Source organism: Lycorma delicatula, chromosome 10, assembly GCF_047948215.1.
Source record: "Lycorma delicatula isolate Av1 chromosome 10, ASM4794821v1, whole genome shotgun sequence".
Taxonomy (NCBI): Eukaryota; Metazoa; Arthropoda; class Insecta; order Hemiptera; family Fulgoridae; genus Lycorma; species Lycorma delicatula.
Genome location: NC_134464.1, coordinates 27,477,746 through 27,498,272, shown reverse-complemented (window position 1 = coordinate 27,498,272; position 20,527 = coordinate 27,477,746). Strand labels below are relative to the sequence as shown.

The 20,527-nt window shown below is 28.8% G+C and overlaps 1 protein-coding gene across 1 annotated transcript in view; it reads left to right on the top strand.

Moving 5' to 3' along the window:
* Positions 1-19,230, top strand: part of LOC142331082 (dual specificity protein phosphatase 21-like) — a 52,429-nt gene extending 33,199 nt beyond the window's left edge. Inside the window, exon 3 of the mRNA XM_075376745.1 lies at positions 16,591-19,230. Within this exon, the coding sequence (XP_075232860.1) occupies positions 16,591-16,911 (321 nt within the window). The 3' untranslated portion in view covers positions 16,912-19,230. The remainder of the gene's footprint in view (positions 1-16,590) is intronic.
* The last annotated feature ends 1,297 nt before the right edge of the window (positions 19,231-20,527 follow it).

Below are 20,527 nucleotides of genomic sequence, written 5' to 3'. Positions count from 1 at the left end.
TAGCTACCAGCCAACATCTTATAAACCCACGTGTTACCAATTGTCAGAATCATTATAAGATGTTTTCAGTTATAAATACTAATTACATACCGAACTAAATTTACTTTAAGCGGAGATTTTTATATTTAACTCACAAAATAGTATTTGTTTATTAATATTGAAAACTTAAGTTTTCAGTTTACTGGTGGAATGGTAACGTCTCAGCCTTTTATCCGGAAAGTCCAAGGTTCGAATACTGGTCAGGCATATGTTATAAAATTTCCATTATATATCTTTTCATCATGTGATTGGAACTAATGTTGTAAATTTAGTCCATGTGTAAATGACATTAACCCGTTTTATCCTCATATTTGTATCTGTTAAAAAATATATATTTGCGTCTCTTTTTTGGAAACTTTCACCTGTACGAATATTTTTTCTTCTTCGTGAACACATTATATATTAATGGACAAAATTAACAAAACAAAAATTAAATCGTATAAAACTGCTAAGAATATTTTGTAAGAATTAAGAAGCAAATACAATTTTTTTTTTTGACTGATGAATTAATTCACTTCAGAAAAGCTTGTACAGGTGAATATGAAACTGGAAGTTGGTAGCGTATGAAAAGTGTTGTGCTCAATCGGGATTCGAACACGGGACCTCTGGGTGAAAGGCCAAGACGCTACACACCATAACAGAGATCGGCATCATAATTATTTATTTTCATTAAAATATTTTGATATATTATTATTTTTATTTTCATTATTGTTGTTATTTATTTATTTATTTTTAATACTTCCATTGGAAATACGAATAGATATTTTGCTTGAGAAATAATAAATTTAGCAAAATATTTCTATTTTTTTTTGTTTAGTCTCCGTAACCATCGTAAGGTATTACTTCAGAAAATGAATAAGGATGATATGTATGAATGTAAATGAAGTGTAAGTCTTGTACAGTTTCAGGTCGATTATTCTTGAGATGTGTGGTTAATTGAAACCCAACCAGCAAAGAACACCGGTATCCACGATCTAGTATTGAAAACCGTATAAAAGTAACTGTCTACTTGGATTTGAACCTTGGAACTCTCGACTTCAAAATCAGCTGATTTGCGATGATGAGTTCACCGCTAGACCAACCCGTTAGCAAAATATCTACTGGAATAATAATTAAAGAAAATCAATTTTTATTTTAAATTAAAATCTTTTACATTTTTTTAAAAATCTCTTCCTTCTTTTTAAAAAATAGGTTGTCTTGTGATTTAATTGTTGGGGTTGCATTTTAATGAGTCTCTTTCAATGGAAAAAATTAAAGAAAATAAAAATTAATAACCTTTGGTAATATTACTTATTTCTTATTATTCAACTGAAGATGTAACAACTGTTAATAAAAAAAACGCAGGATAAATCAAATAAATTGTAGAACTCAAAAAGAAAAGCTTATCTTTTTTAAAAATATCTTGCATAACACTTTATTAAATTTTATATTATATTAAATTTTGTTCTTCTCTGGGCTATTTTTGTATATCTAAAAAAAAGAAAAGAAAAGTATACAGTACCTTTTGAAAAGTTGCTGTGCACTGGAATTACGGAAATGTAATGACGAACTTTCCTCAAATATACTTTGTTTAATTATTTTATAAAAACGGATATTACAATAATTGCAATAGTTTATAAAAGGTGTTGAAAATGACCTCCTCTAACATCAGTACAACATTGCACAAGTTTCAGTTAGTTTTAAAACACTTTTAACGCAATAACGACATACGTTATTTCGGTTTTTAGTTCGTCAATCTTTTATGGTCTGTTGCAATACACAACTTGTTTTGCTTCCCCTATAGTAAGTTATCTGGAGGAGTCAGATCGAGCTATCGTGCAGCCACAAACCCCCTGAAATGATTCGTTCACCAAAGACATCTCGTAAAACAGTTATTGACCTGTTAGCTGTGAGCGCTGTGGTGCTATCTTGTTGGAACCACCCATGATTGATTTCCACTTCTGTTAACCGACTAATCAAGTTTGTTAAAAAAAAAAAACAGCCCAATAACGATCACTATTAGCTGTATTTTCAAAAAAAATTGGACCCACAGTTCGCGTTCTACTCACACCGACACAGATTCCAATTTTCGCTTCGTGTAAAGGTTATTCGTGTAAGTCATGCAGGTTAGTTGCCGACCACAGTCGTGTATTTTGTGAATTATTATACCCTCCCAAATTAAACCACGCTTCGTCTGTGAAAAACGTAATGTCGAGGATATATACGGAATTGTGGTCGATGAAGTGTTAAACCATTGACAATAATTTAGTCTTTTGGCATGATCAGTAGGTTTCAGTTCTTGAACACACATTACTTTGTAGGAGAAGAGTTTTAATTCTTCTCTTACAGCTTTATTTCCGGTTGTAAGTCTTGCTGCTGTGTTAACACACGCTTTGATTTTGACGGTCTTTCGGTCACAGCATCCGAAATATCAAGCAGCTTCTGTTCATTTAATTTAGGTGGTCTTCCACTTCGATCAGCACCTTCAACAGAGCTTGTTGTTCGAAATGTTTCGATTAGAGTTCGAACTCCATTGCGTTGAGGTATTTGGAAACTTTTCAGAAAACTTGTGTTTCACTAAATCAGTATACTTGTCATCTTCAGGAAATACGTGTTCCACGCGAAAAATGCTTTCCTCTACCGAAAAAACCATTACGTTTATCGCAACTATCGATTTCGACAAAAGAAACGATACGAAACGAAACTGAGCACGTTCAATCACAATTCAACTGACGTCTTGATTTATTATTACCGCCCAACGAACCCACAGGGCAACCAACCTAACGCCGAAAGTACAGAATGTACCGCATAATTCTAAAGCATATTGCAAAGCGATTTTACAAACGCACTGCATGTAAAAAATATATCTGTTTTTCCAGTATTTCAATCACTTTGTTAAATAATATACAAATATAAAAGAAAATCTATTAATATTTATCTTTCTTTAAGAATAAATTTTTATCAGTTGTTAAAGATTTAAATAAAAATCTCCAGTTGATTTTAATAAGGCAATCATTTTTTTTATTTTTACTTAAGCTCTTAATAAAATTAGGACTTTTTTATTTGCTTTTCTTTAACTCACAATGTTTTTTTTCATGTTTATCCTCAAATCTTGCATCCTTAATTTACCATACTTCCTGACTGCCGATTGATGAAATTTTGCACAGTTACTAAGGCTGGGTGACAATACAATATTCCACCATTACTCTTGTAAACATCTTCTCGTACGGGGGTAAATTAAGGGCGCGGGTGTAATAATTTAACATACTTCCTAATGTAGAGGGGATGCCCCACTCGGGGTGTCCCCGTTAGAGGCATTAGCATTAAGACCGAGTCCCGGCTCCCAGAGTCAGGGACGGCATAGCCGGGCCTGGTGGATCCTACTCTGGGGGTTTGAGGCGAGCGCAAAGTGAGATCTGACCGGCGGGCCGAGACGTGGAGGCCTGTTAGAGTAAATGACACACCCCTGGGCTGTGTGATCACAGGCAGGATCCGGCCCGGTGGAGAAGAAGAAAACAAATTAAAAAAAAAAAAAAACATACTTCCTGAAATTTCCGATTGATGAAATTTTGCACAGTTACTAAGGTCGGGTGACAATACAGCATTCCACCAATACTTTTGCAAACATACCCCCGTACGGAGGTAAATTTGTAAAATGTATATAAGCGACAAAAAAACGTTTTGTTAATTTACAATTGCGTTTCAATAATAAAAAACTTCACTATTCGTTACTTTGTATAATAAATGTTTGATTGACAATTTGTTTGATATTTTATAAATATATTTGAAATCTTTTGAATTCCTAATTAACCTACTAATTAAACTCATGCAATGTATGATATAATTTGATTATGACTAAAAAGTATAAAGCAAATTTTGAAAAATTTTTCTAATATTATTTCCCTGAATTATGTGTTTTTTAATAACACTTTAATGGTTATTATGAAAATAGTTTCATAATGTCACTTAAGAATGGAATAGTAAAAATTAGTTTTGTTAACAAAAAATAATTTCCTTTTAAACGAATTAAAATAATGCCGTTTTAGTAAATGAATAAAAACACTAATATAACATATTAATTATCTTAGTATCTAAATTTCGTCGTATTACTGTGTTTTCCTGTAAATTTTTGTTCGTTACAGTAAATGAAAGAAACAAATTGTGGTGGGTTAATCCTCAATGAATTGATATTGATTACAACCAGCTGAGTAAGGTCAACTCGTTCTTTTTTTTAATGTTAAAAATAGGAAAAACGTCTTCTTCTTCTTAAAGAAGAAATAGATTGATTGTCTTCTCTATGATTTTAACGCTTTAATTTTGCATTCCTTATTAATAATAATAATGATAATGAAGATAATATGAAATAAGTAAAATAATAATAATAATAATAACTTGTGGAAAATACGTTTATTTATCGTGACTTTTATTATTAATAATATTTAGAAATAGCATTTGGTTGTTCTATTCTAAAGAGATCTAATGTCCAGATAATTTTATTTGTATAATGGTGTTTAATAAGGTAAATGTAGGCAAAATGCATCATGACACATTAAATAGTTGAAACTACGCCAGGACGTTACAACCTTTCCTGTTGCAATAAAATAGACCAAAAAATAAATCAAAATGAGAAAACGCATTGACAAGTTACCGTGACAATTTTCAATTATTCTTTTCATTGCTGTCACTTCGTACTCTTTTATTTTCTTTTTTTTGTTAAGTAATTAACGTTTGGTTCTTGTTTTTATAATCTTTAAATAGAATATTATATATAGAAAAATCTTTTTAATTCTATTTCTAAAGTTATCATTCCTTCTTTTATTAAAACAATACGTTTATATAAAATTTCGTTTTAGGAATATCTATACATTAAAAAGGAGCTTTTTTTTCTAACACAAGTTTAACCTATATATATATATATATATATATATATATATATATATATATATATGTATATACTAGCAGACCCAGCAATGCTTCGCTGTTGATAGATTCGAGTATATCATAGATTAAATGAACACAATTGAAAGTTTGATAAAACATTAAAAAACTGAACATTACGGAACTTCACAAAATTTAACCTTTCACTTTTCCCTTTTTCCCCTTTTTCTTTATTTCCTTTTTCCATTTTCCCTTTTTCCTGCGCGTAAATCAGTCCTGTAGTTTTTTAGTCTTCAGCGACGCACATATGAACGTTGCCTTTTATATATTTAGAAGAAGAATGTCTGCTTGTATATTTGTTTGTTTCGTAAATATCACGACACCGGCGCCACCTAGCGGGTATAGTTTGCAATTTTTGTTTAATTTTCACATAACTAATATATATTCTGAATATGAGGCAAATCGGTCCATAAATAAAATTTTTATAAATATCTCAACCCCAACGCCACCTAGCGGGTCCATTTTTTGCAAAAATATTTATTTTCACGTAACTAATATATATTCTGAATATTCGCCAAATCGGACCATAAATGCAATTTTCCCCAATACCCCAACACGAGCGCCATCTAAGGGGTCCATATTTTACATAGGTATTTCTTTGCATTTAACACTTGTTCTGAATATAAGCCAAATTGGACCATACATACAATTTTTCGAAATATCTCGACCCCAGCGTCACCTAGCGGTTTCAAACTGATTCAGAAACCTTCGCGGGCGTGCGCACAACTAACCTTTCAGTTTCATCGCAATCGGATGAATAGTATACGAACGCATAAGGGACAAACAAACATTCATTTTTATATATATAAGATTAGCATCCCGGTTTCGGCTTTGCCCGCGCTGTATGTTTATTTGCGTTTCCCGTAGTTTCTATCTTTTTATTTTATGTTTATTTGTCAAGTAACCGGAGACTGGGGCAGCCAGTCGCGTCGCACATACAGTAACAGTGGTGTATGTTACTGTCAAGTCGCACCCCTGAATAAATCAAAATTCGAAAACTACGAAAATGTTTTTTAGATATTTATCTTAAGAGTATTTGGAAGCTCATATCTAGAATATCTCGTTTATTGTTGTCTGAAGTGGGAAAATTTGTAATTGTTGTTTAAAGTTTTTTACCTTCCTTCATTCCTTTCAAGAATGAATTTCGAAAAATCTGGAAATTTTTTTTTAGATATTCACATGAAAATTACATACACCATAAATCAAGTTGATATCTTCATTGTCACCGAGAAATTATAAAAATAGTAAATTTCATTTTCACTCCATTTTATCCCTTTAAACTAAGAATTTCAAAAAAAAAATCCTTTCCTAGTGTGCACGTACTCCGTAAGAAGAACGTGTATACAAATTTTCATCAATTTATCTGCAGCAGTTTTAGTTGGCATTGATTATGAATGATTCATTACATAATTTTATATACTATATATTTATACAAGCATCCCCGTCGCGGTTTTGCCCGCACTATTTGGTTACTTGTGTTTCCCGTCGTGATCAGGGATATTTAGCGTCTCGTGGCTCCCCTTCCCGTCTAGTCGGAGTGCTCTACCCCTTGGATCCCGCTGTGTTCATTAAATTCATGTTTGTGAGAATAATAGTGATAAATAAAAATTAAAAGCTATTCAATTTATAAAAACTGTCAGTGTATTGTATCTTCTTCAGAGTAATAGTTTGGTCTGTGTAGGAGCCGAAACTTTGAGTGATCTAAGAATGCGGGTTTTGAAACAGTCGGTCTCCTTAAAAATATTAGTTATTTTTACCCGAACTTAGTGCGGGTAAAAATGTATTTTGCTCGGTTCTTAGCATTATCCAACAAACTCCATAGGAGGTGACGTACTTCGTTTCTCATTGTTTTTTTTTACTTAATTACTTTTATTTTATGTTTTTTAGTCAAGTCACCCGAGGCAGGTGCCGCCAATCGGTCGCACATATAATAACAGTGGCTGTGTTGATGGAGCGGCCGGCCCGGCCGCTCCATCAACACAGCCACTGTACACTGTTGCAGCCCTTAAAAAAATCGAAATTCTAAAAAATCCGAAATGGTTTTTAGATATTTTTTTTGAAGAATATTTGCAAGCTATAATCTAGTGAATATCTTGTTTAATGTAGCCGGAAATTGGGAAAATTTACAATTATTGTTGAAATTTCTTCATCCCTTTCAAGGTCGAATTATGAAAAATCTAAAAATGGTATTTCAGATATCTATATTAAAATTGCACACACCAAAAACCAAGTCGATATCTCAATTGTTACCGAGAAATTAAAAAAAAAAAAATAATAATAATAATAATAAATTTCATTGTTATTCCATTTTAACCTTTCAAACTCTTAATTTCAAAAATTCTTTCTTATATGCCCTGAACACCGTAAGGAGCACGTGTTTACAAATTGTCAATCAAATTATGTTCAGTAGTTTTTGCTAGGTATATATAAGTATGTATAACCCTCTTATAGCTTTTCAATTGTTAAACCTAAAAAAATGAAATTTATTTATGATTTGAGGTATGAACCTCATAATGATCTATTTTCGGCATGTATTTCCCCAACCCAAGCTCAAAGAGAGGGTAAATTAAAAGAAACATTTAAATGAAAAGTCTAGGAACGTGATAAATCATTTTAGAAGTCATTGAAAAATAAAAATATTAATGTAAAAAGTTTCTGGTACAACTTAAACTAAAATGGCGACATCTAATATTTTTTTATAAAGTTTCAAAAGTTGCCTACAGTGCAATCCTGTGAGAGAAAGGATGTAAAGAAATCGTTAACGCCTATCTCTGGAACGCAAGAATATCTAATATTTCTTTATTCTATTTTTTTTCTGAAATATTCAAAACTGAGGATATTTTAAATATCAGAATGAAATTAAGGTACGTAACATTTTATTAAAAATATAATTTCCATTTAATTTTATGTGGGAAAAAAACCACCACTGTAATTCCCTCCATAAAATAAAAAAATAATCCTGAAAATCAGTCCATTTAGTAAAAAGTAAACCTTAAACACAACACTGAATATATATAAATATGCGCGCACGCGCACGCGTGTCGATGATCAAATGGTAAACTCCTTATTTTATTAAATCTTTAGTTATAGTTAATAAAAAAATAACATTTTTCTGTAATAAAAATAAATAAATTCTTCTTACAGCTTTTCTAAATTTTTTTTAAATTTTATTATTAAATTTATTAATAATATATTCTAATTTAACTATGAACTCAACTAATCTCCAAATAAAGTGAATTAAATTCAAATAGTTTTGTTCCGTGGAGCTCCATTAACTTTCTTAAACCATTTCTTGTATGAAAATTATTTGTATGTCGATTTTGTAAAAATTTGTTTGTCTAATTCTTTTGTTAAATTAAAATGAGCAAAAAAATATATAAATTAAACTGTTAGTTTACTTTAAGCTTAGTTTACAACCGAATTATGAATGCTGTGTTCATTATAAAGAGGAAAAAAAGAATGCTTTTAAGTCGCTGAATGAGGACTAAACAATTTATCTATAAGGATTATAGAACGTAGTATTACAATAGAAAACTTTTCATTGTTAAAATACTTTAGATTAAATCAAAGAGAGCGTAGGTAGAGATTTGTGGCCTTATCCTGTACCGATAATCTTTATTATTATTTGCAGTAACCTTTTTATTGTAGTATTTTAAACATACGAGTAATTATGTGCCAGCTTTTTATATACCTTTGTTGAATGAAAAAATATTCATCTTTTCCCCATTTAATTATTTATTCCATTTCCTTACGTTAATTACCGATGAAAAGCTGAAAATGTACATATTTATAACGCAAAAATTCAAGGGAATTAGGAACAATCTTTATAATAATTAATTTAGCAAAATATAAAAAAAATTAAGTAATATTCACTTTTTTAAAACCAGACTACACGATTATTTTCATATTATAATTCTAATCATGCACAAAGGACGTTTATCAAGCTCCATTTTCTATTTTAACAATAATTACGTAATGGTTTAAAATACTCTGACCAATTTATTTAAAATTGGATTAAATGACATGTATTTTTAAAAAATTAGTTTTACTAAAGAATTTTTTAAAGAATACTATATAGATAAAGCTGAATTTTTTTCAAACTCGTAATTAACGTGCTAAATATTTTTATATACAGAGTGTATCACGAAGTACTCCCGGGACTTTATAACCTATTCTACTCGTAAAAATAATGGAAAAATTCATAAAAAGGTATGCCCTAAATGCTTCGTTTGCGAGTTACGGCTAGTGAAAGATTTCGCTCGGATTTCAGCTAGTGAAATGATGTCATTCTGAAATTTTTAGAACGTTAATTGAAGATTAATAATTAGTAATTTCTTAATTAAAATTAGTGATTTCTTTTGGTTTTTGAGGTGGAAAGTCGAATAAAATAGGTCCCAGAACCGTATCTGCCATAGTTTTTGAGAATCTCAGTTGAAAAGCAATAAATTGGGTAAAAAACACAGTTTTTTGTGTTTGATAAACAGTAATTTTATTAAATGGGTAATAAATACATAAAACTTTAAACAAAATATGTAGAAAATTTAACTCTGAACAAAACACAATTTAAAAAAAGTCGGATAAAACAAAAAAATTTAGAAAAATTGAAATTTTATTTAGAAACAGTACATTACTACATTTCTCAGAAAAGTGTATTTATTTAATGTAAATAAATACCAAATTCTTTTTTGGTGATGTGAAATATTTGTAAAAACAAAATTTACTGTCAAAAATTGCTGTTAATTCATGGCCGCTTCACGGTCGGCATTCAGGATTTTTCTTACCATGTTATCATACAGAAGGACCAGTGTTCGTTAATTTCGACTAAGAGTTGAGAAAAAATTTTGGGCGAGGCCTCATTAGATAAAACTTGATTCTCCGAGTGTTTTAAGTCATTGCCCGTTCCAGTAACTCAATTAGGTTTCGAGTTATTGTAATTTTAGTGTTTTCAGCATTTATCTTAACACTTTATAATATTATTAAGTTATTACTGGTAGATATTATTGAGAACTGTAACAACTTCTATTTCATTTATTACCTTTTAATGTTAGTCTGATACTTTTTTTGTATAGTTTCCCTTGATCCTTCCAGGGAAATGCTTTTTTCGGTCGTTGGAAAAGCAGTTGTGAATTATACAATTTTTAAGTATATAATAAACTATAAAGAACTGATTTATTTATTTAATACTGTACTTTGTACGCGTGCGCGGCACACACGTTCATTTGTAGACACACCCTTATGATTAAGGATGAAAACTAATATCATGATATGATGTTTCACCAAGAATGTAAAATAAAATTATAAAATTTATATAAAATACAAATACACAATTAAAAAATGTTATTAAAATAAAATGATTAAAAAATTATTACATTTATTATAATAAATAAAAATATTTAAATAAAAATATTTTTAAATTATAAAATTCAAACTGAAAACATTGTATGCTTGCATTGCATTATGTAGCAGTATTTTAATACCTGTACAGCTTGATAATTCATTTAACCATAAATGTATTACGGTTGGCTGAATCATAGCAGATATATTTTAGTTCAATAAATAATAATTAATCTAACCCACTGGGTTGGTGTAGTGGGAAACTCGTCATCGCAAACCAGCTGAATTTGAAGTTGAGACTTCTAATGATCAAATCCTAATAAAGGCACTTTTATATGGATTTGAATACTAGATCATGGATACTGGTGGTGTTCTTTGGTAACTGGGTTGCAATTAACCACACATCCCAAAAATGGTTGACTTGAGACTGTACAAGACTACTCTTCATTTATACTCACACACATCATCCTCATTCATCCTCTGAAGTAATACCTTACGATGGTTTCAGAGGCTAAATAGAAAAGCACAAATAATAATTAATATTATTATTTTGTTATTATTATGTTATTCTGTGTTCTCAGTACTCATATGTAGCCTTTAAAGTAATTTCTTTCAACACCTTCTATGTATACAGGATTTATTAGCAAAACTTTCTTATTACAGTAATGTAAATGTATACCAGTTATCAAAATTTACCAATTTCTCTTTAAATTGGGAAAGAAAGCTTTACTCAAAACCATTATAAAAACTTTTACTTAAAATTTAAATTTAGATGGCCTTTTCAATTGTTAAACAATCTTAATCAGTATACATTTCAATAGAAATATATATATATATATATATATATATATACAGAGAGAGAGCAAGAGAGAGAATATTTTTAACTGAGTTTTTAGATAAGAACAAAAATTATACAACTGTTATTGCATTAGATAATCTCAATGGAAGCATAAATTTATCATCTTATAAACATTTAAACAATTTGAAACTCCAACTCAGATTGTCAATCAAGACTTAAGACATGTATCTTATACATAGGTTAGAAAACTGACTAAAACTTATCTCAATGAAATTACCGATAGCATGAACCTTAAACCATTTAAAAAGATACTCACCCATTAATAATAATCCTCACCCATTAATAAAATTTAAGGGATAGGATAGCCATTTAAGGGATGGGAATATTTGAATGATTGAAAACTTTCATTGAAGGTTTTTTAATAAGTTTAAAATTTAAGAAAACTATCACATACTAATGATGTAATTAACAATGAATTTCTGGATCACTATATAATAAAGTTTTTAAAATTTCTAAATTGTTATTGTTGGTAATAAACTTGATAAAATTATTAGTAATAACTGATTTTATTACCAGTTTCCAAGGAATTCTGAGCTATAGCTGATTTCCATGCTCTTATAAATATATATTGGCCAAATGCTCCTAATTCTAGTTTCAATTTTTCCTTAAGTTTAACCTACATATCTTTTATTGTAATTATTATAGTTTCTGCAGTGTCAACTAATGATGATCAGTTATCAAAAATGAAGTAGCCGGTTATTGTTTAAATTTTAGATAAACGTTTTTGAAAGAAATTTTTTAATGCAACAAAAAAAAATTCAATAAACCTAATCTCTTTCAATAACCACTTAAAAAATAAGTAAAATTGAATTATATTTTGTAATTTTATTTAAAAAAAATTACATTATAAAAATATTATACTTTGAATAACATTATAATATTTTTATCTTATATTGTATCTTACATTGCTATTTAAATAGACATAAAGGATCAGAGAAGTAAGAATTATTTTGTTGAATGAGAAGGCTGAGAAGTGTTCATAATGGCCCTGAAAGGAGGATTTTCTGATTGTTGTTGGAATGAGATTAGTTTATAAAGTGGTAGTTGTGTCGTTTAGAAATAACTTTGCGTAAGAGAAGTGTGGCAGGCCTATATAGAGAGTCTATAGGCTACGTCGTCGTAGATGAAAGAATGTCACAAGCACAGATTCCTTGGCAACTTCACAAAAACTTAAAAACGAAGTAAAGGGTGAGAGGGCACATCTGATATGACTGTTCCTTCACATCATTCTTTCTCTTTCATTTTTTCATCCTTTATTTTCTTTCTAAACATATACACTCACAAAAATCATACATACGACGACAGATGGCTTTTGAACCGGCTACTGCTGGCTTCTCTCTCTCCCACTACACGCATATTTTTGTACCACTACACACACTTTTCCCATTAAATAAAAGTGTGCTACCACTGTGTTTCTTCCAAAGTGTCTTACTTTCTGCTTTTATGAATGAATTCCCTTTTTACTAACATTTTTTTTATAACATCATTATATCAGAGTTCTGTTAGGAGCAATTTTTCATTTAATAGACCATTCTCTTGTATCAATTTGTGAAATTATTAATAATTAAGGTAATTAATCATAATGCACATAAAAAATGTATAGAATAAAAAAAAATCCCTTTTGGCACCGAAGGTGGAAGTAGATTTCACTGATGCCAAGTAGGGGATAAAAAAGATTTCCACCTTAAAGTTATCAAAATCTTCAAATTTACTCAATGCGACAATGGTTGTATGTGATAAAAGTTTCACGTGTTTAGCATACAAAAAGCGTGTTTAGCATACAACTTCTTTCAATTCTAGCAAAATTTTGGTCATCCCTTGCCATAAGGGTTAGTCATATCAAAAATTGTTTCAGACAAACATTTTAGGTAATGTTTGGAGGACTAATGACCACTTTAAACCGATTTGATACTGTACCTATTAAGGGAGGTATGACTTTTTTGTCTTCAAAATTCCAATTTTTTTTCACCCTCCGAGCCAATAGTGGGTGATATCAAAAACCCTTGCTTACATACGTTTTAGGGCCTTATCCAAAGAATAGTAGGATCTTTAAACAAATTTGATATTTTTAATAAGAAAGTTATAGTGATATTTTATTTTCTCGAAAAAAGCCCCTCATTTCCAATCCCTTGGTCCGATTTTGGTCGTTAACAAACTCGACTGAGATTTTGAGATGTGTTATTTTTAAGGAACAGTTTGAAAGTGATTGGCACAAAATTATGGCAGTTGTCGTGTGCAGAAGAAAGTGAAATATATATATATATATATATATATATATATAAACTTTTGAGCTGACGGTGGTTTTGGGGTCTGGGGGATGTGAAGCAAGAAGATATGTCAAAATTTTCCGGAAATCGAATCATGGTACCCATTACAAAGGTAGCTTTCCTATGAAATCTACCAAAAAAAAGTAAAACAGTAAAACTGATTAAATTAAAGAAAAATTTGTATGAAGATTGATTTAGAGCAAAAAATACTAATATTGAAAAAAAAAGAGATAAAAATGTAAGTTAAATAATGCTAAATAAAGTTTTTCCATCATTATTCTTACAAATTTCATTAATAAGAAAAAACATAACTTTTAGCATTGCAAAGTAGCAGATAAGGGAACAATTTTCACCATCAAGGTGGTTTCAGTTTAAAATCTAGTTATATCATGTTTTGTATTATGTTTTTCTCATCCCTTTCAAGAAATGGTGGTGCATGTAATTCAAGTAGGGTTAACTGGCAGACCACTCTGGTTTTTATCTACAATTCTACTATTTAAAGATTACATAACTATACTTCCTGTCCCTCTACAGAGTGATTATAAAGTAACTTCCTATTCTAAATTGTTTACAACTGTTATATTTATTGAAAAATAATTTATGTTCCTTACAAAAAAATAACTGAAAAGCAGCTGTCAGCAAAAATATAAAGTTAAATAATACTTAACATGATGTAAACAAGGTTAGATAGTCCTCCTGTAAAATGGAACAATAAGTAGAAGCTCAATTACGGCAGTAAAATACTTACAGTAGTAAAACCAATAAGAACTGCATGGTAAATCTGATCAATACAGGATCTGTTGCAAATAATAGCAGATGTGGCTATCTCTCAACATCCATGCTGGAGAGAAATATGCAAATGGTACCAGATATTTTACTGGCTAGGTTATCAGTACACATGGATGATCAGCAGTGACCTCTGACCTCCCATCTGAAGCTATATCCTGGGGTAGTGAATAAAGAAGAAAATTTATAGCTGGAACCTGAAATTTTTTATCAACTGGAAGAACAGATTTGATCATTTTTAACTTGTATATGAGAGGTGGCTGTAATGCTATGCATAATTACTCATCACTTGTAATTGAAAAGAGATAATCAAATGAAATAAACATGGCATAAAAGTACATTTTATTTCCTATAAAACCTTACATTTATTTTTTCACTTAGTCACTATTTAAATCTACATACATTTCTCAACATTGCATCAGTTCATCATCCATGATGGAATGAATACCCTTAACATCCTTCTTTAATTGTGAAAAGAAGTGAATGTCGTAGAATCTGGTGAGCATAGAGGGGATGCTCTTTATAAATTTCACAAGAAATCCGCCAGGTTAGTCTAGTGATTAAACTTTTCATGACAAAATCAGCTGATTCTTAAATTTGAGATCTAAGGTTCAAGTCTTTGTAAAGGCAATTGCTTTTATATGAATTTGAACATAATACTGTGGATGCCGGTGTTCTTTGGTGGTTAGGTTATTAGGTTATTTGATGGTTACAGTTAACCACACGTTTCTGTATTGATCAACCTGAGTCTGTTCCAGACTACATGATTACCAGTAAATTTAAATTGCACTACATTTGCAGCTACAAGTATGTCAGGCTTGGCAAGCCAATAGCAGTAATTGCATTTGCATATATGTTCACACACCCAGACCCAGCATCAAGAAAACTGGTTGGAGAAATATATATATAAATTTCACAAGAACCTCATTGGTTACACGCAATGTGTCTAATGTAATTCATGCTGATATCCATTTCAGACATTCAATATGTTTATACATTTGTAGAAAACTTTATGTGAATTCTTAATTCAGCAGACAACTTCTCAAGCTGTAAACTCCTATTACAAATTTAATTAAAAGCAGTTAATAAATATAAGAATATTTAATTAAAATAGGAAGCTACTTTAAAAACCATCCTATAGTTTCAGTTATGGATGGATGATTTTATGAATTTAAAAGAAGAAAGCTTAAAACAAAAGACAACAGCACCAGCTGTAACTTTAGATCATAAAATGAAGTATTTTAAATTAAAACGTGATTAGTGATTTACAGAACTTCTCAAGATTATTTTCTTGAACAAGAAGAATTTTTCTACTGCTACCAAATGTTGGATGAGTTTCAGATGTAGAATACAAGCCTTTGATGAGTTCAGAGGCTCTTTAATTATTACTTATAATAATCATTTAAAATAAATATTATTGAACTAAAAATAAATTGTGTTTTTACCAATCTCTCAAATGAATGCTATTAACTCTGTATAAAAATTTCTGTTTGCTGAAATTACTCTAAAGCTGATATTCATTGAATTAATATGAGCATATTCAACGAAAGCCTACTAACATTACTCATAAAAGTTTATTTATATGAGACTAGATATAATTGTACTTTAAAAACAAATATATTATATAAATTTGTTCATTTATTGTTTCTACATATGTGTAGAATACTGTTAAATGAATATTTATACTTAATCCACTACATAAAATATACAATTTAAAAGCAAAGTTAAATGTTAAAATGTATATAGATTCCTATACCTAAGCATTTCTTTATATGAAGCAGGCCTTGGTAACATAATTTCTCTAACTTCAACAGTAGTTATATATAATCTTAGTATTATTGGAATTTAAGTGTGTTGAAAACAGAAAATTTTCATTAAAAAAATGTGGTGTTTGGTAAATCTTTATCTTTCTTAGGTATTTTATGGTAAGTATATATTATGAACATATATGAATGATTAAATGCATTTACTTGTGTTGAATTATTATTATTGTTATTTTTTTTTTTGCATGGATTAATGTAGAAAAACTCAACATAAATTAAATTACCAAAATTTTAAAAATACCAATGAATAATAAAAAGTACTTTTTTAAGTCAATAAAAGGCTTTTTTTTCAATAATCTTATGAAAATTGTTTCCAGATGCAAAGAATATGAACAAAAATTTATTTATTTATTTTTTTTGTATAATAATTATCATATTAAAATTTTAACAAAATTATATCAACAATTTTTGAGAAATTTGGATTTAAATTTATTTTTAAATTAAAAAGTTACCTTGGCTTAGGATTATTTATTATTTTACTGTACTATTCTAAGAGCATAAATATTATTTTATTTTTTTTTTTTTTAACTGTACACATAAATTAAAGACTAATTTAATATTACAGGTGAAGACAAAAGGTGGAAGAACACTGGTACATTGTGTTGCTGGAGTGAGTCGTTCAGCAGCTCTATGCCTTGGTTACCTGGTAAAATATCATGGCATGAACTTAAAAAGAGCATTCACACATTTAAGAGATCGTCGACCTTGTATACGTCCAAATTCTAATTTTTTTTGTCAACTTATACAATTTGAAGAAAAATTAAGAGGTACACCTAGTGTAACTATGGTACATAATTCGGCAGCAAAAGCTGTTATACCGGATGTTTATGAAGAAGATTATGAAAATACATTGCATTATATTAGTAGAAATTATGGTAGGAACTGATTTAAAATAGAAAATCATTGTTTGATTTTTATGTAATTTTTAAAAGCATTAATACCTAGAGAATTATCCTGGATAGATGGAATCTTGAAGAAGGAAACAGGATATGGAGAGGTAGATGTCACTTTGGATAGAAATTATTAATATCAACTCACTATATTACCATGGTTACTATAAGGGGAGGAATAAACTGTGTAATGCATACTATACTGGAATTGTAAGTATACCTCCATAAGGAATGTGCTATGCGAGAGAGAGATTAGTAGATGGTGGTACTAAAAACTCATTCAAATGTAATGATACATATAAGCATTGTTAGGATAACGAGATCAGTACTAGCTACCAGCATGACACGACCATATTTTTTTGCCCTCACACCACCTCCTGCTGAGGCATACTTACCAGGCCCCATCATAAAATCAGTACTATAAGTAGTAAGCTTCTGTTTACCATTTAGATGTTCATATGTTAGGATCAGTTTAAATACAGAGATATTATAAGATCTGTAATCAAATTACCTGTATCTTTGTTCATCTTGTGAACAAATATTATGTAATTAAGTCATGTTAGAATGAGTTGGAAAAATGTTACAACATGATAAGTTTACTTTATGCATTTCCACCGTACCCTCTACTTCTAATTAGCAGCTTTTATATTTACTAATTCAATACCCAAGCTCCTAATTTTTCAGGATTTTTCTCTAGATATTAAAACTTTTTGTTATTCAATTTTTATTTTTATACAGAAACATTCAGTCGCTAATATCAGTATTTTTTTTTAATAGCGACAATCTTTTCAATACTATTAAATGCCTACTTTTACTGTTATTAGTGGAAATGAGTTTTTCAATTTCATTGCATTAAACTTGTGTTTATTTATCAATCATTAATATTTTATAGTTTGTTTTACTTGTAGTTACAAAACACAAAGTTGAATTTAAAAGTAAAAATTAACTCTAAAAGTTCTTAATGAATTACAAAAAACGAATTTCTTAAAACTGATAAAATTATGTATTCTATAAAGAAAATACCCATAATGTACAGAAATTTTGTTGTTATTTTTTTACCCAAGAGAACAAAATGAATATTACATCATAAATTAAAAGTTTCCATAATACCAACAACTTGATCAATAGAGAGTTATAATTTAATCATTTAATGTCATATGACATTATTGTTTTAGAGAAAAGTACATTTCATTAAAGTTTGGTGTAATCTGACTGCTCTTTTTTTTTACTTATAATGACCAGATATCATGGTTTTTTTCTAATAATTACTTTTAAGATGATTCTAGAAGTAAAAACCTAATGATATTATTTATATCTGAATCTATAAAAAATTATTCAGTTGAAATAAACCACCTAATATAAGACTTAGCAAGTGATACATCCAGCCATTAGGGTAATTTTATCCTATAGCAATAGTATAACAATTAATGAAAGAAATATTCAGTAAATTTTAGTTACATCAGAGAAAATTTCAGATTGAAAGACGAGGATAATGTATTTTTTTTTATTTGATTTTTATAGTCTTATCTTTATTATGGGTTATTTGGGCTTTTTTCTGAAATGTAGTTTTGGCTCATTTCCATTTTAATAAGACGGTACTTTGGATTTTAAGTTGTTCTTAAAAAAAAAAGAAGAAAATGAAGTCCAAAGACAAATCATTCCTTAACACCATCGTCATATAGGCTATAACCTATTCATTCCTATAAAAGAAGAAAAAAGAAAAAAAGTCGTATTTAAAACTATTTGTTTATTAATATATGGTATAAATATTTTTATAGGCTAACAATAATATAATATTAATTAATACTATTAATTTTATTTCTATATAATATTTAATTAATTACTTTTGTTACAGTATTAAATTGATGAAAATAATTTTATGTTTTTTTTTGTTTTTTTTAATACTAATTTAACTCTGGAAATGAAATTCATTTAATTTATCCATTTGCTTTTAAAAGATTAAAATGTAATGTTTTATTTATATCCCCTGTTTCATAAGTGTTAATTATAAGAATCTTGGGGTAAATTATAGTAAGAATGTAATCAATGTGAGAAACTTTAATATTCTTATTTATTCATCATCATAACTGGAAAATTATTTAATGTATTTAAATTTTATAATTATTGCTCAATGTTGATGTATATATTTCCTGAAATAGATTATGTTATTTAAAATTAAATGATTGTTTAGTTTTGTTTTTTTTTTGCGTTATGTTTAATATTGTTTTGTACGTTGTTGTTATTTAAATTACTTAATATTTTTATTATTATAAGAATAGTTATAGTTAAATAAAACTAAATTTTTTATTTATGTATGTAACATTTTTTGTATTCTAAAACATAAATACCATTTCCATTAAGAGTTATTTCTAATTATTTCAAGAGTAAGGTGTTGAGTTGTGTGTAAGTAACGTAAGTGATTTTATAAAATGAGTTTTCTCAAACTTTTCTCTACATGACATCCTTCCTCTAATTCCACATTAAACAACAGACTTTTGTATTATAGTGGTATATAAAATCAGATGTTTTAAAAATGCAATAGTCTGATTGATGAAACATATTTTTTTCCATAACAAGGATCCTCATTCATAAGCACATAATTTTTTGAAATGTTTTAACCAGAATTTCCAAGCTATAATTGTTAAATTATGACTTGAAAACAAAGTTGTTATTGTTAAGTATTATTTTTAGTTTTACTATTATGTAATTCTACATAAAATAAAATGAAACATGCTTGAGCTCTGGATTAAGTTAATCTTCATAGCTAACAACTTACTAGTTCTGATATGAACATTAAAAGTGATGGGGCTGTCATCAGCACATGCATACATCCAGTCATAGCATACTTTTAAAGCTGTGTTACTTCCCTGAGACATTTTAGGTGTTTGGAACCATCATGGAATATATATAAATGACAGAATAATTTCATTTATAGGTAAGGAATTGAAGGATAGAAGTGTAATGTCACCATGCATCCACAACTGTTTTTATTCATAGGCCATATGGGCCAGGACCAAGAGCAGCAAATTTGGGTATAAATGTGATTTTTTTTAAAAAAATAAATTTTACTCGTACTAGCAATATAAAATGTATAAAAAAATGTCCTTTTCAAAGCAGTCTAAAGCACGGTAATTGCAGTAGATCAGTTGTAGCACAACATTGTCATTTGCCAGCACTCATGTGAAATCAATAAGTGTACGATCTATATGTTTAGTATATACAATGAAAATAAAAACTTGGGTTGAAGGTCCAAGACTACATTACTACTGAACCTAAAAACATTTACACCCATATAATAGGACAACAATAATAATAATAATAATAATCGTAGTACTTTTAATTTATGCTAGTTTAATTTATTAACATTTTCATGTTTTATTAGTTATAATTCATTATTACATAATATAAATAATCTAATTTTCAAAAATTGCAAAACCAAGAAATTTAATTAGGTGTATTTTTAAAATAAAATCTTAACTAGTGCTTAAATGTATGTTGTATCTGTAATTATACTAAATTAGATATACAATTATTATTGTATAATTCTTTTTTGTATAATATTTAGAACTTTTTATTTCAATTTTCAATTCTTTTTTTGTACCATTGTTTTCA